This window comes from Notechis scutatus, chromosome Z, assembly GCF_049901735.1.
Source record: "Notechis scutatus isolate UNSWTSFEM ecotype Mainland chromosome Z, rNotScu1.2, whole genome shotgun sequence".
Taxonomy (NCBI): domain Eukaryota; kingdom Metazoa; phylum Chordata; class Lepidosauria; order Squamata; family Elapidae; genus Notechis; species Notechis scutatus.
In genome coordinates, this window is record NC_142025.1 from 108,990,817 (window position 1) to 109,017,825 (window position 27,009).

General features: G+C 35.4%; 2 protein-coding genes across 19 annotated transcripts in view; one reads left to right on the plus strand and one right to left on the minus strand.

Annotated features, from left to right (window-relative positions):
- Nucleotides 1-10,887, plus strand: part of LOC148129094 (uncharacterized) — a 65,073-nt gene extending 54,186 nt beyond the window's left edge. For 2 of the 7 annotated variants that reach the window (XM_087946660.1, XM_087946661.1), the window contains exon 4: nt 1,692-3,638. In XM_087946660.1, the coding sequence (XP_087802786.1) occupies nt 1,692-1,700 (9 nt within the window). In that variant the 3' untranslated portion in view covers nt 1,701-3,638. Of the gene's footprint in view, nt 1-784; nt 3,639-10,693 lie in introns of those variants that run through there. The other 5 variants (XR_015745856.1, XR_015745857.1, XR_015745855.1 and 2 more) reach the window with 5 other exon arrangements.
- LOC113423003 (von Willebrand factor A domain-containing protein 5A-like) overlaps nt 2,856-27,009 on the minus strand; it is a 34,541-nt gene continuing 10,387 nt past the window's right edge. For 6 of the 12 annotated variants that reach the window (XM_087946632.1, XM_087946630.1, XM_087946637.1 and 3 more), the window contains exons 8-20: nt 26,863-26,951; nt 26,171-26,315; nt 24,926-25,005; nt 24,715-24,829; nt 22,812-22,976; nt 22,522-22,625; nt 21,505-21,710; nt 9,430-9,519; nt 8,322-8,348; nt 7,629-7,715; nt 6,558-6,715; nt 5,515-5,638; nt 2,856-4,145 (exon numbers count right to left, since the gene is read on the minus strand). In XM_087946632.1, coding sequence (XP_087802758.1) covers nt 4,048-4,145; nt 5,515-5,638; nt 6,558-6,715; nt 7,629-7,715; nt 8,322-8,348; nt 9,430-9,519; nt 21,505-21,710; nt 22,522-22,625; nt 22,812-22,976; nt 24,715-24,829; nt 24,926-25,005; nt 26,171-26,315; nt 26,863-26,951 — 1,488 coding nt within the window. In that variant the 3' untranslated portion in view covers nt 2,856-4,047. Of the gene's footprint in view, nt 4,146-5,514; nt 5,639-6,557; nt 6,716-6,764; nt 7,561-7,628; nt 7,716-8,321; nt 8,349-9,429; nt 9,520-21,504; nt 21,711-22,521; nt 22,626-22,811; nt 22,977-24,714; nt 24,830-24,925; nt 25,006-26,170; nt 26,316-26,862; nt 26,952-27,009 lie in introns of those variants that run through there. The other 6 variants (XM_087946634.1, XM_087946633.1, XM_087946639.1 and 3 more) reach the window with 2 other exon arrangements.

A 27,009-nucleotide genomic window follows, 5' to 3' on the forward strand; every position in this document is an offset into this window, starting at 1 on the left:
AGATTTAATGTTCAATTGTATATTTAATTACTTTATAGATTTACTATTTTCTTTCTCTTTTAAAAATTAGTAGGTAGAATGTACTAAGCAGAATCAGATAGGGAACAGGTGTTACCTTAAGTGTTAATTTAGGGGAGCGATGGAAAGGCATCATACTTTGATTAGTGATTTCAGGAGAAATCTTTTTTTTTTTTCTACTATAGGGAATGAGATAAATGGATAATTGGAAAAGAATGGACAAAAGATATAAGTATAATGATTTAAATTAAGATGAAATAAAATAGAATTAAGAAGAGTGGAAAGCGGGGAGAAGTTATAATGAAGATATAGAATGGTAAATAAGATAGGTAATGGTATATATGATGAGCATAAATTTAATTGAAGTCCATATAAAGAGAGGTAATCCGGGGCCAAGCTACTTTTTAAAAAAGAAGTTTTATGTTTCTGTGTTTTGTGTGTTTATGTTTGTTTGAGATTTAATAAAACCTTGGAGGAAAGCTAGAGGAGAATAATTGCTAACAAGACAGAGGGAAATATGAATATGATGATTATAAAATGGATAAATATAGAAAAGAAATGTAATTGAATAAGAGCAAAGAGAAACAATGAGAAATCTGCTAAAAGATATTTAAGTGGAAATGGGATATATTAGAATTATATTGTATAAAATAATGTTTTATCTGCCTTGTAAAAATTTATAATGGAAAGATGTTTTATGTTTTCAATGTTTAATGATGTTTTGTCTGTCTTTAAAAATTAATAAAATTCGTTCCAAAAAAAAAAGGCGATCACATGATCACAGAACACTGCAACCATCATAAATAGGAGTCAGTTGTCAGAATTTGAATTTTGATCATGTGACCATGGGCGTGCTGCAACGGTCATGTGAAAAACGGTCAGAAGTCAATTTTTTCAGTGCTATTGTAACTTCAAACAGTCACCAAGTGAACTGTTGTAAGTCAAGGATTACCTGAATTCATTCTGCAGTCTAACTTGATGATTACATTTATTCTTTTCCCTGTGGTAAGATGGGCAGCCAATAAATTTGATAAATAAAAATAAATTATGTGATACTTCTAGTATTCCATCTTGCCTATGAACATAAGCGGTTCCCCATATATTTCCAGTGTGCTGTGCCATTTTGCTAATCAGGGATTCTCACACGTGTAGTAGAACCTGCATGCCTGTCTAAAATAAAATATTTATTTATTTATATTTCACATTTCTAAACTGCCCATTTTCCTCAGAGAGGGACTTATTGATAAAATCTTGCAGGATCAGAGAATTGCTTCCGGACAACCTTTTGGGGACTACTTCACCATATTGTTTTAAGAAAAATAAAATTGATGACGGTAGCTTTAATTATACGTTTCTTATGCACATATTTAAAAGAAGCTTCATTAATGTTTATCTAAGTTTGCTAATATGGTGGGTAGATGTTCTGCCTTGATAAATTATATCAGCAACCCTGTTGAAAGGATTTATTTCACCTTCTGGTTTTTATTCACCACTATCTAAATCCATCATATCAATGTCCACCTCACGGAGGCCTGAAAAATTCTGAAGAAACGTGTTATTGAGTAGGATTGATTAGCTTTAACAACTGTGTGGATATTATTGTACCCTATGACTATCATTAAGTGTTGTACCTTATGATTCTTGACTTTTGATGAATGTATCTTTTCTTTTAGGTATACTGAGAGTATATGCACCAAGACAAATTCCTTGTGTGTCCAATCACATATGGCCAATAAAGAATTCTATTCTATTTTTCTGTGTGGATAAAAGGAGTGAATGAAACTTAACTGTAAGAAACTCAGTACATTAATTTGTATAAAATTGTTAAACCAAGAACAAAATATTAGAAATATTTGCTTTTAGCATTTAAATGTCACTTTAGTTTGCAGAAGAGCAGTATGTGTGATTAAGGATTATTTCCTGTCCATTTCCCTCTGTATCCTCTGATATAGCTATAGATGGCTAAAGTTGTTTTATAATTTATTTCTAGTGACGCTACCAAACACTGATTTTTAAGCCAACAGATAACACTCCTGTACTTTTTGTAGCATATTTTCTCACTTGTACTAAACTGTTCCACTATTCTGTAGCTTTTGTATCAAAAATAAATTTATCTTATTCCTTGGCAAAGATGTTTACTTTTCGGTCAATCCAGTAGTCTCCAGTACAAATGCCTAGCATATAATTTCCCAAATAATTACTGTTGCCCAGATACGTGCCTAAAAATTAGTAATTTTTAATCTACTACAGATGTCTAGTCTCCTACATTTTTGCCAAGTTTCAATTCTGCAAATAATTTATACTTTAGAGAGCGTGACAGGAGCCCTTGGTCATAGATCTGCACTAAGATTATGAATACATCTAAAATCCTGATCATCTGATGATTAAGATTAATATTTTTGTCTATTTTTGCTTCAAATATAGAAGTGAGTGATTCTTGCTTTGCTTCTTGAATAACTTGAAATTATTTGCCATAATCTTACATGATTTTTTTTGTCAAAGTTTGATAAATGGGTAAATAACTGTGGATAATCAATATATCCGTATAACCTACAACTTTTAAAAAATGCTTGTTAAATCAACACTTTGATGCTTGGCACCGACTATTCTGTTTCTTGATTAAGACAATCTATAATTTGTAATAGATTTTATACAATAAGAGTGGAATGAAGTTCAAGTATTAAGATTGCTGTGCAATAATTATCTGATCCCTTGATCTTTTTTATTCTTATATACATAGCCACTTTCAGCCTGCATTTCAAAGGCACTTAAAGATGCATAACCACTTTGTAGCATTTTATAAATATCAAACAAAAAACCCAGGGAAAGCTTGTCACTTTAGAGTTTCCATTCTATCTCCAGAAGCTTCATTAGTTAACTTTCAATAATCCACTGAATTATTGAATGGTCACACTTCAGTTGGAAAGTACATCAGTTATGCCATTTACAGTATAGACTAAGGTCTATTATTCTGGCTATTTAACTGGAGACAACTGTAATTTTATTCTTAATTTTTAGATTTGACAGTTTATCCCAGTCCCATACTTTCTTGATTGGAAATTATTCTATGAAAGTGTGCAAAAAGATCTAAGATCCATCTACTTTTGTTTACTTCAGTGTTTAATACACTGCATTATTTGTAATGATATCAGAACTTTCCCAAAACTTAAGTCAAACTTCCTTTCTTGGCCTTGGAGTTCATTGATTTGATGGTTAATCATTTAAAAATTTATTAACTTCATAACTAAGCAATTCAGGAGAAATACAGCCTATATATGTACCTTATCCATAATGACAGTTAGTAAAAGATTAGAATCATGGTTTCAGCTGTTAATTGGCTAGCATTTATTAATGCATATTTCCCTTGAGAGAAAGAATATACATTAATTACCATCAGGCTACATCTCTTAGGTTGACCTCATCTGAGCAAGTCAAATACATAAAGGCAAACTATGGAAATTTGCAGTTATGATGTAGAGAAACTCATGCATTTCTTTGCCCACCTCTTTTTTCTTCTTTACTCAAAATGAGTCCTATTAAAATTTCATGCTTCAAAGAGATCAATTTATAAGAATTCATGTTCCAAAGCTTGGTCTGTGACCGCAAATAAAGTATTATTATTATTATTATTATTATTATTGTTGTTGTTGTTGTTGTTGTTGTTGTTATTATTATTAGTAGTAGTAGTATTAGTATTATTAGTATTATGTTCCAAAGCACTGTTCAGATTACAGAATTTAAACTGCAAATTAAAAGATAAAATTTGCGGGTGAGGGCCTTGGACCGCCACTAGTCCACTGCCTGTTGGGAACTGGGTTGCGCAAGCAAACAAAGCTTCATCAGTGCATGGCAGTATTAGGTAGCACGCAAAACCACATCCCTCCTGACGGTCCGTGGAAATTTTTCCCTGCGGAACCAGTGCCCAAAAGGTTGGGGTTGCTTTTTAAAAAGATAGCTAATGTTGCCCTGAGGGTGGGGTCAGAAGATCACATTTCAGCAATAGCAGAATTGGACATTTCCATTTGAAACTTATGATAACTCCATAAACTCGAAGCCCCCAAATCTGAGGCTCACACTACTTCCCAGGACTGCATTACCAGCTTTCACACACTCCGCCAGCTGAGCTCCTGAAAACAAAGAAACAAATGTCAAAATCCAGTTTAACTAATGTGCTTTCATCTGCCATATCATCTTCCAATGCCAATGAAGTAAATCTGGATGAAACAGTTCATACACTGAGAAATCAAGAAACGGTCAACAGGAAAGTACACACATTTAGGACTATCAAATCTGGCTGCAAAATTCCACAAGTGCATCATAGCATTTTCAGTTCCTCTTTGTAGCCATGTCCCAGAGGTGCTTTTTTCAAATGGCAACTGGACTTCCTTTGTTTTTCCTTGAAGATATTTCTCTTCTCATCCAATAAACTTCTTCAGTTCTTCAGCTTCTTTAGTTCAGAACTGAAGAAATTTCTTGGATGAGGGGTAAAATATCTTCAAGAAAAAAACAAAGGAAGTCCAGTTGCACTTTTGGGGCACCAAAACATTTTGCAGATATTTTGCAGCCACGGATGTTCTCTGGATTTTTTTTTTTTTCAGATCAGATCTAATAGCCTCAATTATAGCAAAATAAGTTTTGAAGAATGAATAAAGGTGGTTCTTTGGATGTCTGAGTTCTTTAATCCAGAAAACAGCAAACAGTTATTCAAGATAGCACAGATTTATACATTAAGTTTATCAATGGAATTCAAAGTATTATATATAATATATCCTTGACTACATGACTTCCACAACAATTATCCTATAAAATAGATTAGGCTGAGAATGATTGTTCTAAATCATCTTGTGAGCTTTCAGAACTGAAGATGGACTTGAGTCTGGACATCTTTGGTCCTATTCTAGCACTAGAACCATTACATCTCAGTGATAGGTTAATCAATATAAAACAAAAACAAAAAACAAAAAAACCCGAGCTATTTAATCAGGCAAAAAGAAACTTCATTCACTATATATTATTCTCTTAGGAAAAGGGATATTGACTTGTAATTGCACCAACATGTACTGTAATGTGCAAAGACCCACTTTTTCTATTTTAAGAGTTAAATTCTGTGCAATGCAAAGAGATGTGGGTGTGAATGTCCAAAGAGAGATCCCAAAGATTCCTCAAGGAATTATGCTCTTACTAAGAACTTAGATAAAGTACATACATAGGAATAAATAAGGTTAATGGACATTACCATTTTAATATATTCACCAACATGTCATCCCGCTAAGACTCTGTGGACACATCCATATATTTTTAAAATAGTTTAGAACTGTTCTGGGATAGTTTTTTGACTTCCAGTATGACTACCAAACCTAGTTGCTTATTATCTAAGTACAAAGCAGATCTTATATTGCTTAGTTTTCTTCATGGTTGTCCAAGGTAAGCTGAATGTAACCACTGTTTCTTATCTTAGCACTGGCTCCTCTTAACCAGCTGTCCACAGTATCTCACCTGCATTCATTTTGAGCCAATGAACAGCTTTTCCTTCCAGCAGCTCCCACTCATCTTTCTGCTCTGCGGCATTCAAATGAAGCCAGAGAATAGCCAGCACTGTTGCCCATATATCTGGGGTCACCTGAAAGTAATGATGGAAAAAAAATGGAATGAGCTTTACATATTATTCCTAAGCAGGTATGCATAATGTTTGGCCAGATGATGTTTACTACTATTTAATAGCTAAATATTATTGTAAATGCAGAGTGTTGTGCAGAATACAGAACTGTGTGTTGAAGAAGGCAATGGATACCATAGTTTTCATGATAGTTAAATTCCATATTTTCCATTGAATGATGGTCAAGGCCACCTCTCCAGCACTGTTTTTTAGCAGTGCTTTGACTCCTGTTCCATTCTATGTCTTACCATAGAGAAATCTTCGCTTGATCATCTGAATCAGAGGTGGTACTCAGCAGGTTCTGACCAGTTCTGGAGAACTGGTAGCGGAAATTTTGAGTAGTATGGAGAACCAGCAAATACCACCTCTGACTGGAGATTTTACTGTATCCTTCCCCTGCCACGCCCACCAAGCCTTGCCCACAGAACTGGTAGTAAATTTTTCTGAATCCCATCACTGACCTGAATGCTCTATATTATGTATGAAATTTTTAAGTTAAGATGCTAGAGGCTTTAGGTGAAGAGACTGCATAAGATGGTTCCAGTCCCCTCATGGCAAAATCAGAGATTAAATGCAGAGTAAGCATGCATTTGCTTGCCTTCCCACCTATTTTGACATCTCCCATCTTCACACGAATGCTTTTTCACACTCTATCAATGTCAAGACATTTTTAGTAACAGTTGGTTTAGTTCAGATTTTATAATTTAATGTCTTTCAGATCTTTTCTATCACAGTGTATCTGGAGGGTTCTGGGATGCATAATGTAACCCTAATCTTATATTCCATTCCTCCAAACAATATAGCCTTTTCAAATCATAAAAGCATTCTTGTAAACAAATGAATTCCACCTGCAGTAGATGCCATAAGATCTCGACAGACTTACATGGGCTGGTGCTTTGTCTGAGATCTCGGCCTCACTCAGGTCTAGTATGGTGTTTAGGGCAGGCCCATGAGGCCAGGAGCCATCTGCATTTTGCAGGGATACCAACTTCAAAAGAGGAGATTCTTCCTCCTGAGATCTGCAAAAGCTTGACAGTTGAGCTATCAATAAATAAACAAATAAATATCACAGCACATTGAGAATCCATCAAGGTTTATACAATATTTACCTTCAATTTACTCTTGGCTGATTTCTTCAGACGGAACATGGCATTAAAACTACTCCTCTTCCTGAACTGAGGAATTCTAGCTCAAAATACAGAGGCAAAAATCATAGCTTCGAAGATAAGTGTACTTTTTACACAACTTTGGGAGCCTTCATCTTCCTAGGCCTAAGAACCATATTTATCCAAAATTTAATTTAATTTAAACACATTTAACTTTACCACGACAGTTTAGTCAAGTGAAACAATGCCTAAACAAATTTATCTGATAAGAGAAAGAACTTTTACTGGGTATAAGCATAAATTAATATACTTAAGAAAAAAAAAATAATCTATTAAAATACCTGTGACTGAAACATTACATTTCTAGTTCATTAATCTGAGTTGGAACCTTGGAATAAATTTTCTGTGATATTTGGTTACTAACATGGAACTTTGAAGAGATTTAAAAATATGATTTTGAGGAGCAAATTTCTAGATTTCACACTTATCTGGTACATTAAAAAACCTGTTTCATCCCCTCTTCCTTGTTCCCCCCATTTCTTAGCTTTAATTACAGGTAATTCTTGGCTTACAACCACAATTGGGAATGGAGCTTCTGTCACTAAGCAAGGTGGTAGTTAAGTGAGTCATGTTCAATTTTACCACATTTTTGTCATAATTTTTAACTGAATTGCCTTCAGAGCAATTTCAGAGAAGAGATTTTGGAAGGCACAAAAACTGTAGGTATCCCCTACAGTTTTTCTAGCCTCACAAGATCAAAAATTCTGGAATCAGAAGTGGCTGAAATATAATCCAAACCAAACATACAGTTCCACTGTTAGCTTTGTACAATGACTGACAGGAATTACCTAGTTTGCCCTTCTTTGACATGATGTTGATGACTGGTAGAGGATCACAGTTTCTTTCTAAGACTTCTACTTCATTTTCAGAATAATCTTAGAGGAAAAAAATAAGATAAACACTCTTGCAGGAGAAACCAAAGTCCTCAAGACTAACTTTTCCTTCTCTTTCTGTCCATCCATTCCTTCTTGAGGTCTGGATGGTCTAAATTTTAGCAGATGTGGGGTGACTCAGATGAGAAGTCTGAAGATGGAATACTAATACTAAACTCGCAAAGAATTATTGACAACTTGGATTATTACATTATATTATAAACTGATCTTAGTCTAAAGATTTCAAAACTTATTTGAAATAACGACGGGCAATCTGCATTCCTCCAAATCTTATTGGGGATTTGCATTGGGGATGTCCACAAGGAAAGGGATAAAACAAATAAAAACGGTGGCTATAAACATCTGATTGAAGCTTCCTTTTCATGATGCATTTAAAAAAGGGGTGTGGGTTTTGATTCCACGGCTGTGATTGCCACTTTGGCTTTTTTGACCCCAACACCTTTGTTGTGGCCCACAGCTTCCCCCTTTTCTTAGACTTTCTGATTAAATGGGATGAAATATGTAAGTCACTACAGAAGTACTAAAATAATCAAGTGACTAGAAAAAAATAACAACAACAAAGCCGCAACAGATTTTGTAGGTACTTACCACTGTCTATTAATGATAGGAAAGGTGCTGCAAAACAGGATTTGTTATTTTGCTAAACTGATATGTAATGCTTAGTAACCTAGCAGCCACATTTTTGTGAGCACTACTTTCCAAGTTATCTTCAAAGGTCACCCTATGTAAAATGAATTTCAGTAGGCTAGCTGAGAGATGCCAGTAGAATATGTCTTATATGCATTGTTTAGCTCTTCTTCCAGTGCATTACTAGTCAATTATTGCACTCCTAATCTATCCTCCTCCCCAATTAAACATGACCATTACTCAATTTTTCCCTTTCTGCTTTAAAAGAAAGTTTCAGGAATGCCTGTAGATTGTGGTTAAAAAAAGAAAACTGCCTGCAAGGTGAAATTGAAAATGTTCAACAAACTATTATTTTTCTTTCAGGCTTACAAGATTACTTCACTGAAGCAGAGGTGGGGAAAAATGACCTCTTTATGACTTGTGGACTTCAACTCCCATGGCTGGCTCAAGAATTCTGGGAGTTGAAGCCCACAAGTCATAAAAAGGCCATCGTTCTCCACCCCTGCTCTAAAGCATTGTTTTTCAACTTTGGCAGCTTTAAGATATGGGGATTGCAGCACCCAGAACTCCCCAGATAGGAAGTTGCTGGAATTGAAATTGACACATCTTAAAATTGCTGAGATTGAAAAAAACCTGCACTAAAGTATAACTTACTCTTTATAATCAACCAGTCTGAACAGCAGGTTTATAGAATTTATAATTACTAACTATAAAACTGCCTGTTTCATACCCCCTATCATCATATCATGATACTTTACATTTTGTTATACACAACTTCAAAATAAGACTTTCAGAGGCACAAATGTTAGGCATTGTCCTCAAAGTCCAATTTTGGACTCCCAACAGTTGTTCCCACCTCAATTCTGCCAGCCTCTTAAAAATAACAGATAACATAACCCAAAATAACAGATAACATAACCCAAAATAATCTTATACAAATATTCCACACTCATTTATTGTATTTATTGATACAAATGAATGCATCCCATGTTTGATATCCAAACAGAGAATAAAGGAAGTTAATGAGAACAGCATTTATTTGGTTTGCACAATGACCCACATGAATTACCTTGCTGCGTGAGATCCAAACATGCTCTTGCCATTGGGAATGTTTGGAATAGTGATGCACCGCACAATAATCTTGATGACCCCCCGAGAACTGCAGACATTCCAAAATAAAATAGAGCACAGGAAAATATTTTTGCAATAGAAATTGTATTAAGATTAATTTTTTCTTCTCTTTGTGTCCTATTCCTCCATGAACTCTAGATGGATTACATCAGTATTTCTCAGTCTTGGCAACTGTAAAATGTGTGAACTTAAACTAGTTAGGTGGAAATCTATGTACAGTACCTTAGAGTTGCTAAGGTTGAGAAATGCTAGCATAGATCCCAGCAAATCAGTGTGAGTTACATAGCAACTTTGAGGCTGGAATACGGAAAAGTTTCCTGATCATTACTGGATGCCTGAATTATCTAGCTTACTTCTTAGAATGGCTAGAAACCAGGGGACACGAGTTCTAGTCCCACCTAAAGACAGCTGGGTGACATTGGGCCAATCACTCTCTTGGTCTTAGGAAGGAGGCAATGGCAAATCACTTTTGAAACTTTGTGAAGAAAACAATAAGGATTTGAATAGGCAATAGTCAGGAATCAACACTGATGCAAAGGCACAAAAACACATGTGTACTTCTTAGAATGACCCCAGATTGTAGTTCTCTGTAACCTGGGAAAATGGGGAATGTTAGCTGTATTTACATGCTTTATGTGGCTTCATTCATCATTGTTGAATTCCAGTACCAGCCATTGATCATTAAATACAATCCCAAGTCACTAAAAAGCTGCCATTCTCCCCACCCTCCAAATGGACATAACTTCCCCAAGAAATATTTGTAACTTCCTACAAGAGAAAGTCAGAAAGATTCCTGGAAATGGAGGATGGAAGGAAAGATGAGATGGTCTAATGTAGAAGTCATTATAGGTAATAGCAATAGCACTTAGACTTATATACCACTTCACAGTGCTTTACAGTCCTCTCTAAGCAGTTTACATATTGCTCCCACCAATCTGGATCCTCACTTTGGAAGGATGGAAGGCTGAGTCAACCTTGAGCTATTTAGAATGAAACTGCTGGCAGCTGGCAGTCAGCAGAAGTAGCCTGCAGTACTGCATTCTAACCACTATGCCACTGCGGCTTCTCATCCAAATTTCTATTGCTAAGCCAGGCACTTTTAAAGTGAGTTTTGGCCTTTTTTATGACATCTTTTGCCACAGTTAAGTGACTCTTGCAGTCATTAAATGAATCTGGTTTCCCCCATTGATTTTGTTTACTACAAGCTGGCTATGAAGGCTACAAATGGTGATCACATGTCCCTGGTTCAGTCCAACTGTCATAAATACATGCCAGTTGCCAAGTGCCTGAAGTCTGCTTGCATGAACATGGGGGTGTTTCAATGGTTGTAAGTGTGAAAATTAGTCATATGTCACTTTTCATTGCTACTGATCATTAAACAAATTGTTGCAAGTCATTGACCACATGTACTGTATTCATTTCTATAAAATCATAATCATAATTCCTACTCTGACTTCCGGTTCGGGCTTCTTCGGCAACGAACCAAAATCCACGATCGTGCGTGGTTTTGACCCGTGCTCGCTGCTGGAGCGCTCCAAGCCGCCCGGATTTGGGGCTGAAGCCACTCCGTAGAGTTGGTGAAGAAGGGGGAGCCATTAGTGGGGTTGAAGAGAGCCTCCTCTCCTCCTCCCTTTCCCAAAAACGGTTGCAGCAGTGGTCAGAAATGGCTACCTCAAAGAAGAAACTGACCAGACAAGATTGTGCAGGAGGAAGTTTAAAGGAGAAAGTTTGACTGACCGGGCTGAATGGAGAACATCTATTTAAGGTACCTGGAACCTGAATTTTAAAGACTAAATACTATTCTTAAAAAAAGATCTTAAGCGGTGAAAGAGAAAGGGAAACAGAATTGGATTTTTTTTCTTTCACATTGACAGTTTTAATTGACTTGGAACGTTAAGAAGAGATTCGAATAAGAAATTGATACTAATCTGCTTTGACTTTAATAGGCAATTTCTAGCTGAAAATAAAGGGATAAAGATTCTTGGATAATTTAAAATTTTTCTTAAAAAAAGAAAGAAAGCAGAGGAGGGAAAAATGAAACAAGAGGGTGGAATCTGGAAAATGCAGGAGACTACCTGGAACTTAAAAAAATCATAGTGGAAATTTAACAAGGCTTGCAAAAGATACATTGTAGCTGAAACTTTGTTACAAGATAACAAAGCCCCTGGAAAGAGAAAGTGAGAAAAGAAGCAAAAAAAGTTTTGGATTATTGGATGATTCCTGGAATTATGGATAGTGGATCCTAATGAAACAAAATAAAATCAATTGGGGGTTGTTTAAATTTTTTTAAAATGGCATCACTCCTTGAAGAGTTAAAAATGAGACTTAAAGAACACAAAGAAGAAGCACAAGAGGGAAGAGGATCTTTTGGCTTCGTATTTCAATTTTTATAAATGGAGATTTTGAACTATGAAAAACAACAAGAAACGCTGGCAGAACAAGAAGGGTGGGATAAAGAAGAAGCCATCTTTAATGACCAAGCAACTTTAAGCGGGGTAAAAAAGGGAAAGGGGGGAAAGGGGGTTAAAAAAGTAAGCTTTGAAGCAACAACCAAAACAAAAATAGTAATTTGAAAAGCAATCATAATATCAGGAAAAAGCAGAAGGCAGAATCACAGAAGGGATAATCAGATAGAAAAGGGAATAAAAAGGGGAGGGAGAAGAAGAGAGGGAAGAGGGAAAGGAAAAGAGGCTACAAAGGACAGAAACAAGATAAACAGGAAAAGTATACAAGAATTAAAGGTATAAACCTATTTAAAAGACACAGAGACAGTGGTTAAAATTTAATTTAAGGAGAGGATTCTATAAAGGTGCATGGGATAGCATTGTTCTATTAGAAATAGAAAAGGATTAGAAAATATGTTTAGATGATTAAAGTGATAGAAAAAATTTCTATTGATATGTAATGGAATATTTGTTTGTAAAGAGAAAAAAGGCTCTCAATGATTTAAAAAGAAAGTTAAAAAAACTGAAAAGAAACATGGAAGATTTTTATCAGTTGACAAGATGAATTTGAATAAGAATAATAATTTTATTGACTACTGTTAATAACTATTGTTTTGTTTTTTTATTTAAAGACAGTAATGTAAAATATGAAATATAGATGATTAAAAGACAACTGATATTACTAGGTAATGTTTGTTAAAAGAAATAGAAATGTAAAAGATTGTTATTAATATTAATGGCAGAGCTGTACTTGAATAGAATAATTATTCCATTTACTATTGTTATACATATACGCACAGATATATATACATATATACTTTTTTCTTTTAAGAATTTAGCGTGTATTTTTAAGGGAATGTACCAAGCAGAATTCGATTGAAAATAGGTATGTTATAAAATAGAGGTTAAAAATGAATGTTATAACTGTAAAGGTGTAACTTAAATTTTTAAACAAGATTTGAAAAAAGATACAAAGGTGTTACACTTCAGAATAATAATAATAATAATAATAATAATAATAATAATAATAATAATAATAATAATAATAATAATAATAATAATAATAATAATGTCTTTATTGATTAGCCCTTGGGCTATATTAAAATGCAAAGTTCCAGCAACAATTAAATTAAATTAAATTAATTAAAATGCAAAGTTCCAGCAACAATTTGTTACTAAAATTCTCCAGTCTAGTAATTACAGGGAAAAATTTGTTTTATGAGAAAAGATAATATGAAATTGTAAACAGGACAGACGAAAGTGTAAAAACATTGATTAGAAAGATTTTAAAAATTAGAAAAAGATATGTAATTGAATTAAGAAAGGAATGAGATAATTTAAAATAAGGCTATAGGAAGTAAAGAAAGGGAAAAGCTATTGAAAAAATTGTGAAAATAGTTATAAGATATGGATTAGAATGTATAAGATAAATATGTATTGAGTTTATGTCTGTATGGAGAAGTGATAACCCGGGGTCACACTGTTCTCAAAAAAGATATATTATTTGTATTTGTATGTTTTGTGAAAACTTAAATAAAACTTTTATAAAAAAATAATAATTCCTACTCAGATATTAAACATTCAACAGTCTGACAGCTCAGGAAGGAGGTAGAAAACCAGCAATCCAGCTAGGTCATTACAAGAATATGTTAAATTGCGGCAGGGCCAGCTGTCGGAGAGAGTGGTGGTGTGAGCGATCTTCTCCTCTTTGCAAACTGCTTTTCCTCTGCCTGTGGAGTTCGCCGGAGCTGTCAAAAGTCCCGAAGGGACAGCTGAAGGAGCGGGGCATCCTACGGACCATTTGTGAGTGGCAGCTGGCAACGATCAGTAGGAGAAACCAGGATCCAATTGGACTGGGAGAAGGCGACCAGTGATGGCCACCTAGACGATCTGATGGCTGGACGGATCAACAAGCGGAACGATGGTGGACTGATTTTGACGGAAATATTCCCCTAGGCTTTATTGAGTGGAGCAGAAGAAGGGAATCTATAGGAGAGTGGAGCCATGGAGCCTGGTGAGAGCTGTGAAAGTTTTGATAATAGTGGCGAGGGTGTTGGATAGCAGAAGAATTTGTGGAAAGGAAACCAGGAAATAATAATAACTGAATAAAGCTGGAAGGGGCAAAAAAAAAGAGATACATAAGAGAAACTTTGTAAAGCTTTAACTTTTTGGTGTTACATAGTCTGTGAAAAGAAAATTAATCAGAAATAGGGACTTGGAAATTTTGAAACTGTGGTAGTCTCCATAAGAACAATGACTTTGCAATATAGAGTGTGACAACTAGAAGAGACATCTGTTGGACATCTGCTGGACAATAATTGACAGTGTCAAAAAAGAAAGAAAGAAGAAGAGAACAAGAACAAGTCTGGAAGGTGACTGTTGAAATAGTGTACTGAAACATAACTATATTATAAACTAAATAAGTTAAGCTGTTTTTTTGGGAATATCTTTATGAACTAAACCTATATTTTTAAAAATAACATATATTTATATAACTTTAGATTATGTATGTATAATAATTTATAATTTACTCTATAAAATCTCTATTGATTATTGAATATAGCTACCATTAAATAACAATATAAATTATACCTACTGTTAAAATCACTTTATAGGATATTAGAATAAGACAGCCTAACTATACTCAGGTAATACTGCTGAGAAAATAGTATAAAGATAAAATAAGATTAGGGAATTATATAAGAGAGATAATCAGCAACACTGTTATTGTGCTATACTTATTATTGATATCTGATTGTTGACTCCCTTCCTTGTGCCTAAACCTCTCCCCCCCTCCACTGAATAAAGGAAACAAAGGGACAAAGAAAAACAGTTAAAGAATTCTATCAACAGATGATTGGTTAATGCCCAAGTAAAGCTAACAATACAAAATAAACAGTGGAGGGACAAAAAGGTAGAAGCTGTAAGTGGGATATCTTACTAAATAATAATTTTTGGAAAAATCTGTTCAATATGGCAAGCAATCCAAACTTGACAAAGATAGGAGCAGGAAAGAAAAACACTACACAAGGTTCCATGATGACTTCTAGCCCTTCGACACAAAAATCAATAGAAGATATGATCCAGAGGGAATGATCCAATTCTTACAAGGATCTTCAAGCAATAATGCAGAATATGCAAGAAGTCATGCTAAAAAATCAAGAAACCATGTTAAAAAACGATGAAGACTTTAAAAAAGAAATTAGCGTAATAAGAAACGACACACTTGAACTGAAAGAAAGGATGCAATTAATAGATGAGAAGTTCGAAGCTTTCCAGTTACAAGTCACTAAAAATGAACAAAAACTGGTGGAAATAGAAGAAAAACTTTCCAAAGCAGAAAAGAGGGTCAAGGAGATGAATGAGAAACTAACCCTGGCTAACAAGGAATTAGAAACATCTGTGATCTTCTTAGAAGCAGAGAGAGCTGCCCAATATCTTCGATTCCAAAATGTAAGAGAGGAAAAAGGAGAAGACCTACCAGAAAAAAAATGGCCGAACTACTAGTGGGAGCTTTAGAGACTGAAAAAGAGGAAATGGCCTCGGAAATGGATGGGATATACAGGGTCTAAACAAGCTACGGAAGAAGACACCACCTCCCTAAAGAAGTTCATGTAAAATTTGCCAAAAAATCAATTAGGGACGAAATTCTACATCGAACACATGATGACCAACTTGAATACAAAAGAAAACAAATAATAGTTTTAAAACATTCCAAAAAGAATGTGGGATTTAAGGAGAAATTACCAGTTTTTGACAATGAGATTAAACAAAAATAATATTAATTTCAGATGGCTAACACCAGAAAGCATAATGGTGACTTGGAAGGACAAAAGATATAAGCTTGACACTGTGGAAAAGGCTGATGATTTTTATAAGCAACATTGTGATATTGAAGAAGACTCAGGAGATCAAGGTGAAGAAAGTGATACAACAGAAGGAAGAGAGACAAGCAATAGAAGGAAAAGAAAGACCATAAGAAATGGACAGACCCAAGAGAAGAGGAGAAGAAGATAAGATAGAATATTATGGAAGAAAATACGAAGAGCCAAAGGAATCTAGAATTACGAGAAGTACGAGAAAAAGATATAATTAAGAAAATAGATGAAGAATATGGGACCTGGTCAATAAACATCAATGTACTAAATTCACCAATAAAATGTCAGGAAATATTCACCAAACTTCAAAAATTAAAAATTGATATAGCTTTGCAAGAAGTCCATATAAGATACAATCAAAAGTATCTATTAGAACAACCTAAGTTAGGGAACTTGTTTGTATCATTAGATCAGCCAAAAGAAAAAGAGGTGTGGCCCTTTATGTGAAAAATAAGATTAAGGCAAAACAGATTTACAAAGATAAAGAAGGGAGAATCTTAATAGTTGAGGTTAAACAACAAAAATATAATAATTGCATCGATATACGCACCAAGTGGAGCCCAAGAACTCTTATAAAAACCTCTATAACATAATTAGCGATATAGAATATGACGGGTTGTGAATAGTTGGGGACTTCAATGCAATGACAGACAGAAAAAGAGACCATAAACATAATGATACAAGAAAAGGAAAAAAAAGAATATTCCCCAAAACATTTTTCAATATGATTAGAGATTTAAATTTGATAGATCTTTGGAGAAAAAGAAACAATGAGGAAAGTTATTATACATTTTATTCTAATCGATATAAAGCTTGGACTAGGATAGACATGGTCTGGATATCGAAATAACTAGATTCTGAAATACAAAAAGTGATTATAGAGACTTGGGCCAATCACAACCCCATAAGTTTACAGTGGAAGGGACATAAAGCCATACCTAGATGGACTTTTCAAAGGACAATTCTCATATACACATTAGAGGTCTTAATGAGAATAATTAGGCAAGAGCCCAGATCTAATAATAATAATTAGGCAAGAGCAGGACTGGAAATTAAAAAATAAAATTTTAAACTACAAGCATATGCCGACGACTTAGTATTTTGGGGGGGAAGATCCTGAACAAACAGGTCCAAAATTACTAGAAAAACTTGAAGAATACGGAGAAGTAGCTGGTTTGAAAATAAAGATAAAACAAAAATCATAATTAAGAACATGACCAACAAACAAAAAGAAAACCTTGTCAAGTTATTAGATATTCAAATAGTGCAAAAAACAAAATACTGGACCCTAAATGATTGTACAACTGAAATCATACACACAACCTTCTACAATGCTATTACAAATCTGGGACTGGAACAACTAGTAACCAACAACACTAGACTAAACAATTGCCTCGATCTCATCTTCTGCAATAGTTTGAATTTAATTTACGGAATACAAACTAAAGAACCCTTTTCCAGTAGTGACCACAATATGATTGACTTTTGTCTCAACATACGTCCACACAAAAATCACCACAATGATGTAATTCCCAATTGTAACTTCAAAAAAGGCAACTATGATCTTATACACAACGATCTCTCATCCCTTGATTGGCAATCTCTATTCACTGGATGCAATACTGTTGAAGACCATTACAACATATTTTTACTTGAAGTCAAAAGAGTCATCAAACTATATGTACCAACAACAACTCCCAAAACAAAACAAAAAAGCAGATTACCCATATCAATAAGAAAACTTCAATCCAAAAAGAGATCACTCTGGCGGAAAAACAAATCTGGTCACGTTGCCAATTTCAAAAACCGATACAAAAATTTATGCCACCAGATAAAGACCGAATGCACCAATTATCACATTAAACAAGAGGAAAACCTTCTAAGCACCAATTCCACCCGTGCTTTTTACAATTTTGTAAACAACAAACTAAAAGACTCAAGGTCCATCCCTCCCTTGATAGGACCTGATGGTAAAGACTGCAACGACGACACCATTAAAGCCAACATCTTTAACACATTCTTCGGCTCAGTATTTGTAAACAGCAATGGATCATGCCCAGTATTTCCTAGCCGTACCACAGATAACAACAATGATCTAATACATATCGATTTCACAGAAGACAATGTTGAAAAAGCACTACGCAACCTAAAACCATCTCTATCTATTGGACCGGATGGAATATGTGCCTACTTCTTAAGAAAGCTATCCACTGCCATAGCCAAACCTCTAAGCATAATCTTTGAAAAATCTTTCAGAACCAGCTCCTTGCCTAACCTATGGTCACAAGCCACAGTCATCCCCATCTTCAAAAAGGGAGACCCAAGCCTAGTTGAAAATTACAGGCCAATCTCCTTATGCTGCGTCACCTGTAAAGTCATGGAATCAATTATTAACCAATCCATCATCCTTCACTTAGAGACAAATAACCTACTCTCCAATAAACAATTTGGTTTCAGAAAAAAACTATCCTGTAATCTGCAACTCTTACACTGCAAAAACATATGGATGACACAACTCGACCAGGGCAAAGCAATAGACGCAATCTACATAGACTTCTGTAAAGCCTTTGATTCAGTGGTACACGACAAACTACTCCTAAAAATAAAATCCTATGGTATCTCTGGACAACTGAATAACTGGATAGAAGCATTCCTGTCAAACAGACAACAAATGGTCAAAATCGGGAGCGTCCTATCAAATCCAGTACCTGTCAATAGTGGTGTTCCCCAAGGCAGTGTTCTAGGACCAACTCTCTTCATACTCTACATAAACGACCTCTGTGACCATATTAAGAGCAATTGCGTTCTCTTCGCTGATGATGTAAAGCTGTTCAATACCACAGACAATACTGCTACCCTACAAAAAGATCTTGACTATGTATCAGAGTGGTCAAACAAATGGCAACTTCAAATCTCAACAAATAAATGCTCTGTCTTACATATTGGCAAAAAAAATCAGAAAATAAAATACAAGCTGAATAGTCAAGATCTTGTTGATGACTCAAGCTCTGTAAAGGACCTTGGAATACTCACCTCTAATGATCTAAGTGCTAGAGCCCACTGCAACTACATAGCCAAAAAGGCATTAAGAGTTGTTAACCTAATCCTACGTTGCTTTTTCTCTGGTAATATCTCACTACTAACCAGAGCATACAAAACATTTGCTAGACCAATACTCGAATACAGTTCATCAGTCTGGAACCCACACTACGTATCTGATATTAGCACAATTGAGAAAGTCCAGAAATATTTCACAAGAAGAGTTCTCCACTCCTCTACTCGTTGTAGAATACCTTATGCCACCAGACTTGAAATTCTAGAACTTGAAAACCTTGAATTACGCCATCTTCGGTCTGACTTAAGCATGGTATATAAAATCATACATTGCAATGTCCTACCTGTCAATGAATACTTCAGCTTCAACCATAACAACACAAGAGCACACAATAGATACAAACTCAAAGTAACCCGCACCAAACTTGATTGCAGGAAATACGACTTCAGCAATAGAGTGGTCAATGTCTGGAATACTCTACCCGACTCTGTAGTTTCTTCCCCAAACCCCAAAAACTTTAACCTTAGACTGTCTACTATTGACCTCACCCCTTTCCTAAGAGGCCTGTAGGGGGCGTGCATAAGCGCACCAACGTGCCTACCGTCCCTGTCCTATTGTTTCTCTTATTCTTTTATTTTTCTTATATGTACCCATTTCATGTATTCACAACTATGTATACATTTATACTTATTATCTTGTAAACAATTGGCAAATCAAATAAATAAAATAAATAAATAAAAAATAAAAATATCTAGGAATCACTATCTCGGCACATTGCTCAACAATTAAGGAGGATAACTATGAGAACCTTTGAAACAAATTTAAAAAGATTTAGAAAATTGGAATAACCTTCAACTATCTTTAATAGGCAGAATTTTGGCAATCGGGCTGAACATATTACAGAAAATCTTGTTTCTATTTCAAAATATACCGATTAAATTAGAATTTTTTTTTAAAAAAGATCTGAATAAAATGATGTTAAATTTTGTGTGGTAGGGTAAGAGACCAAGAATTAAATTAAAACATTTATAAGATGCAAAAAAAGAAAGAGGGGATTAGGCTTTCTCGATTGGGAATTGTATTATCAAGTGGCTTACCTTAACATGGATTAAGGATTGGATAAATTTGGGGAAAAAAGACTCCTACTTTTAGAAGGGCATAATGTACAACGTGGCTGGCATGCATATTTGTGGCTCAGTAGACATACGACACAACAATATTTTTTGAGGCACAAAATCCGGCAAGCTCTAGTCTTAATTTGGAATAAAATAAGAAAGTAACACTATATGGAAACTCCAAGCTGGATCTCTTCCTTAGAAGCAATATCATATCTGAATCTCTGCAATCAAAAAAAGGCAATTATATATAAAGATATTTTAACAGATGAAGGGTGGTTAAAGCAAAGACTGGAACTTAGCCAGCAAGGTATAATGTTGGAATGGTGGGCATATCTCAAAGTACAATCTCGATATGAAAGGGACAAAAAAGAATGGGGAATCAATTGCCAAGATATAATATTAGATAAAATATTATTAGGATCAGAGAAGAAACAAATAAATAAATTGTACAATTATTTATTAAATTATAAAATGTATGAAGAGCAGGTGAAAGAACCAATGTTAACGTGGGCTAGAGAGTTTGGCCATAACATAAACTTAGTTCAATGGCAGCAAATTTGGGATTGGAATAAAAAGATTACGCTAGCCACATCCTACAAAGAAAATCTGTTTAAGAGGTTTTACAGATGGCACCTTCCACTGGCCAGGCTAGCCAAAATGTATAGCTCTCAATCATCTACATGCTGGAAATGTTCAAGAGAACAGGGCATTTATTATCATATGTGGTGGGAGTGCAAAAAATATATATATACATGAATTTTGACATAAAATTTGCATAAAAGAAATGTTGGATCTAAAAATTAATTACATACCAGAAATGTTTTGAGAATAATAAATGAGAACTTTAAAAAAGCAGATATTTACTTAATCATTCATGTAAGTACAGCTGCAAGGTTACTACTTGCCCAAACATGGAAGTTAAAAGAAATACCAAATGACAAAGCAATAATAGAAAATATTTTTCAATGTGCTGAATTAGATAGTATGAGTGAGACTCTTCAGAATTCAATGCAGTATGGGAAAATGTATGGAGGGATATAAAAGGAAGTCTACAAAACGCGGATTAGAATTTAAGATGAGATTGAATTGTAATATGAGGAAAAAATGATATAGTTAATGTAAATATGTATATAGCTGTACATATGTATAAAAATGCTTATATTGGTTAATGATAACTTGCTTATATAACAATGTATAGATTAACATATATGTGAAAAAAAAGTTCACCACGTTCAATGTTTTTAAAGTTTAACTTCAATAAAAAAATTTTTTTAAAAAACAACAACAATAATATGATATGTTGATGATACCTGGCAATCAATAACAGTAGATACTTGCCACGTGCTCTGCCAACTGCAAGGCAGCTAAAATCCAGGGAGCACTGGGCTTTTTAACAGAAGCTCCACCAGGCAAGACTCCAAACTATCTGGAGAAGCTCAGCTGCAAATCGGACCCTCATTTGATTCATTGGCCACTCAAAGCCTGGGACTGATCCGCCGTCTTTTGCTCCCAACTCACCTGGAAGGGGGACATCTCGGTGGAGGAGAGGTCCTTGAACCGGCTTGCCCAGCTCTGTGTTCACACCCACATAGGCTGTCTGGGAACACACCACTCCAGAGCTCAGGCTTGTCTGTAGCGCCAGGAGCCGCTTTTCCTCCACCGTCTCCTTGTCCTCTTCTAATTCCTGCAACAGCGCCTGAGCTGCAAGACGGTGAACAGGGAGCCTGCACAGAAAAGTCAGGGATGGGAAGAGAAAGTGCTGACATTACATCACACACCAAGCCTTAATTGATTGTCAGTTCCTTCTATATCATGGTTTTCTGCCCAGAGGGTCAGCTGACAGTAAATACAGGAAAAAGTTAATAGCAACGGCTTGTTTTGCATTTTAACTCATGAAGCTGAAAAATCTAGGCTAAAAAGACCCCTCCTTGTTCAGTCTCTTCTCTGGAAAAAAAAAAAAAAAAACAGAGCCTGAATGTATCCCTTGGGGAACACTTCTATAGCCTGGAAGTAACATGAAATAACACATGTTTTATTTTGCATTGACTTGGGCTGTTGGACTTTAGTCAATCAATGTCTTCTTAACTATGTTCATTCTGAAAACTGACAGAACAATTATGAAACCAGCCAAATCTCTTGGCTAAAGGATATGAATCCAGAGGGCAAGAGATGACACACACATCTGAGCAATAAAGTTGATTAAGGTGGTGGCTTCCTACTTTCATTTGGCATTAACATACAAAGGACATATTATCTCCAAGAGGAAATGACTGTGCTGGGTGAAAAGCACCTCTCTTTGAATCAACGAAACAGCTTCATCTTTTTCTTGGTTCATAATCTACTCCTGGCTGCATCATGTATGAAGAGATAGCTAGGAGCAGCTCATGAAGAAACTGTGAATCTGAAAAAAGAGGCATCTGCTTCAGGATTCAGAGACATGATTTGAATGTGCTCCGACTAACATACTCATGTGCCTCTTTTAAAGGGTTTGTTCAGACTTGGGTTCCACCTTGAGGGAAAAGTTCTGGGTTCTACCTGTCTGTCTTCTCAAGTTGGAATGAGAATTTTGTTGTTTCTGTGGGACTCTCATTTTGGAAATTATACCGAACAATGGCTGTTCCCTCCATGGAGCCTGTCGTCTGCATAAAAACAAAAGAAAGGAAGGGGAAAAGAAGGGAAATTCTTTCTGAGAACCAGGATGTTTTGGAATTAGAGCTGCCAAGGAAGGGCCACTGAAATACCATTAGCTGAGCCAGCACAAGGCATAGTTCACACCACAGGAGGGAGGATTTCTCAAGTTGGTGGGCCTCAGGTGGATCACTTGCCTGAAGTTGGCCCCGGATCTGGGCATAGATGAGGCAGCGCTGACCTTGGAAAATGACTTGAGGGCCTGACCCCACAGGTTTGGCCTCAAGGCCAGATGGCAGTTCCCAGTTCAGAGAGATCCCTGATACCGCTGGCTGAAGTGCCTTCTTCAGACTTTGCAAAGCCTGCAGGAAACAGGAATTTTATGAAGAAGCAATATAAGATTTCAGGATCCTCTGAGAAATAAAATACAAAATGTCACGGTTATTACTGCTCTAGTATTCAGCTTATGAAATAGTGTCTTTAAAAAAAAAGCTTTGGCTAAACCAGATGTTCTATTCTGCTTCATACACACACACACAAACACATCACACAAATGATTTCTGGACTTTGAGGCACCTGCCCTAACAATTCACAGAATATATCTACATCTCTAAATATCTACATGTAGATATCTGTATAGTTATGCAGATAGTTGCTTTAGTCTGGCAAGATCCTATTTGTAGACGGCCAACAATAAAGAAACTACTCTGAGTAAGTCTTTGTATTGTTCTTGGTTCCTTGGGCCTTATCCTGGAGCAAATTCAGACAAAGGCAGGACAGGAAATCAGGGAATTAGAAAGTAAGCTTTATGAGGAGAAACTGAAGGAGGTGGATATGTTTAATTTTAAGAAAAGGTGGCTGAGGAGGGATATGGTGGCATTTTCAAATACCTATTGGTAATGAATTGCATGACCTTAAAAACTTCTAAATAAATTGTAGGGGGCGTGCATAAGCGCACCAACGTACCTACTGTCCCTGTCCTAGTGTTTCTTTTATTTTTCTTATATGTATTCATGTCATGTATTCATAACTATGTTTATCCTTATACTTATTATCTTGTAAGCGATTGACAAATTAAATAAATAATAAATAAATAAACTCATGGTTCTGAGCTCCTAAATGAAAGGAAGGATATAAATCGAAGAAACAAACAAACAAACAAGATTAATTATCTTATTCCAGAATGTAGGATATGGCATATTGGATTTAATTTGAAGAAGACAGATTCTGGTTGAAAGTCAGACTAATCTTTTTAATAAGAACAGTTCAACCGGAACAAGTTACTTAGAGAAGTAACCAGGCTTCCATTCATTTGATGTGTTCAGATGGAATGAAACAAATTAGGATGCTTCAATTTGGGTTTCTGCTCTTAAAAGGGCACTAGACTCAATAGCCTAAATAGTCCTTTTTATGATTCTATGAATTAAATCTTGAAACTTTAATTAATACTAAACAAAATGTTTCACATTGAGTTGACATTTCAGAGATATTTCCTTAGTATACAGATGCTATTTCATCTCATCTGGAAGCTTCTAATCTAGGAACAGCTATGACATAATAATCTTATTATTAATCCCCAAATCATGCAAATAATAAGACAAGTATGTGCATCTACTACCCCAAAACGTTCCTATACTGCATATATGCATTATAAATCAAAATAAACAACAGGATTTCTCATTAGTTCTTGTCAAAACCAAAGAACTGCATCCATGTAAAGTAATTTCTGATGACCCCTCCCCTCCTTTTTTCAAAGATATTAAGCTGGTACAGCTGATATAACTACAAGCTCAGAGAGTGCCATGGACCCTATAGTTTAACCCACCGAGCTACAAATATTTTCTTCTATCGGTAACTTTTAAATAATTAAGTGGCCGTGTCTATGGATATTCTCAGTCATTCAGGTAATGGTTGTCCCAAAAGTGTCCCCCCCCCCACAAAAGTAACTGGACTTTGTTTTTTCCTTAAAAACATTTCACTTCTTATCCAAGAAGCTTCTTCAGTTCTGGCAATTAAGTGGCAGCTTAAAAGATGCTAAACCCTATAGTTACATGCCAATGACATGCAGCAGAGCTAAAACACATGAAGAAGAGACCTCACCTTGGCCTGCATGCGTTCTTTGCCAGTGATGAATTCAGCACTGCCTCCAGCAGCTTGAGCAATGCCTTTGACCAGGGAGGTGGAAGCACCTTCCCCTATGCCAAAGGAGAAGCATCTGTTTGGTGGGAAGAAGAGGGGAAGAAGAGGATAGAAGCTGATGGAAGCCAAAAAAAATGAACATTATTAAAACAATTTCTCTTTCTTTGCTTACCTGTGGGAGCCACTATTACGCCTAACTTCAGCAATGACCTCATTTGTATTAAACACCTCTCCATCAGTGAACACAAAAATCTGTGAAAATGGAGAGAGCAATGAAGTCTAGTCTGACTACCAAGTTATTTGGAAGCAAGTGAGAAGAAATATAATAACTTATGGCTAGTTTCAAAGGACAATGGGACTAGAAGACAACAAAGCTGTGTTTAACCAGAACTGGTTCTCTATACAGTGGACCACATTCTTTATAGAGTCAACTCCTGCCTGTGCACACATTGTTGTTCTGTTGTGTTCTTTCCATCAAATTTGCAGCACTTTCCCACTGCCTGCTTTAAACTTTATCTCTTTTGTTTTATACGTATACTACACAGTAACTTTCTCTCTTTGTTTAGTGTTCTGTCCTAAGCATTTTTCCCTTATGTACAGTTTCTTTTGTTTCATCATTCTATCAACCACCCTTTTAATACTTGTTTTTTTACATAAAACCATGTATTTGTACGGTACTGGATAACAAAACAATTTTTCATTCATTTCCAAAGAACTTTCACACATTCTTTCTTTGGTCCATGTTCCATTTATTTTGCTGGGAGATTAACCAATCTCCTAATGATATATTTTATAATTTATTTTGTATTTTTTTTTCCTGTGGTCATTCTATTTTTACTCCAGTTTTCACTTCTTTCCTTTCTTACCCTTGCCATTTCCCCAAGTTTCCTTTTTGACATTACAAAAAAAATATATTCCATTACCAGAATGTCTTCTTTTATAGAATCCTTCACTAAGTCTTTCAGTCATTTATTATAAATAATCAAATCAGTCTTGGATTTAGAATTGTTCTTTCATTTATATGTATGAGTAGGCTTATACTTAAAACAATACGCAGACCTTTTTCTAAGCAGATAACTCACCAGTCACCACTCATTCATTCTTGGACGCCAATGGATCATGTAAGTTCAAAATATTGCACAATTGTTCAAAACACATAATTGGTTTTCAAACAGGAAGCTTTGCTCTCGGTCTCCCATGCCTTTATCATTCTTTGTTTTGCATAATGCTACTTATATTGAAAGGAAATAACGTGATAAGCATATATTGTATATATATATCTACAACCTATAGCAAATTCTCCTCATATTTCTGAATGTGAGCATTACTATACACTTTTATTATAAAACTTTTTGTGAGTGTGCTTAATCTTGATTCTATATGAAAGGGAAGATGACCCTATTATAACTTTAAATACCTGTCGAGGATGTCCTTCAAGGTATGGCTGACTGTAAATGGCCTTCAGGGGCTTTATAATCTCTGTGCCTCCCAAGTCACAATTCAGCTCCTTCACGCATTGGACAGAAGTGCTCATGCTCTCCTGGGTGTACTCCACACTCTGCCTGCAGAAGGTGCCAAAGAGTGAAGCTCAGCCAAGTTTCCCCAAACTACCTTTTATATACAGTACTCCCCATCCGTAATAGTGTAACTCCCCTTTGCCACCTCATTGCATTATGGCCCTAGAATTCAGTACTGGGGACAGAAAAGGGTATATATGTTAACCACCAACAAGACCAAAAAGGACAATATAATACTGCATGATCTGAGATCCAGAATGAGACCTCAAGGTTGCCCCAAGAACCTTTTAGCACTTGCCACCCAATTATAATTTTCACTTCACTAGGAGGGGAAATTATTGAATATGTAGAGAGAATGACAAGTGCATTTAATTTATGTAAGTTTCTTGAGATTTCAATCAAATTTAGCTTCAGTCATGGTCAGATTAATTTTTTTGTCCTTTTTAACTTTGTATTTTTTAAAAAACAAAGAAACAGAAACAAATAAATAAGCAATGCATTTGATTTTTCCAGGAATACTTCATAGAAATAAATAAGAACTGGAGAAATTAAAAGACAAATGGCCTGACAAGAGGCAATTTTTAAAACTTACGGGTAGAATGATTCATAAGTAGAGCCAAAGCCATAGACGTTGAAGTAACATCCCAGAGGGAGACTCTTGAGCAAGAAAATCAGGGTTTCCTGAGATGGAGTTGAGGTAAATAAACATCCTGAGTTAGTTTCCAGGTACAGGAATATC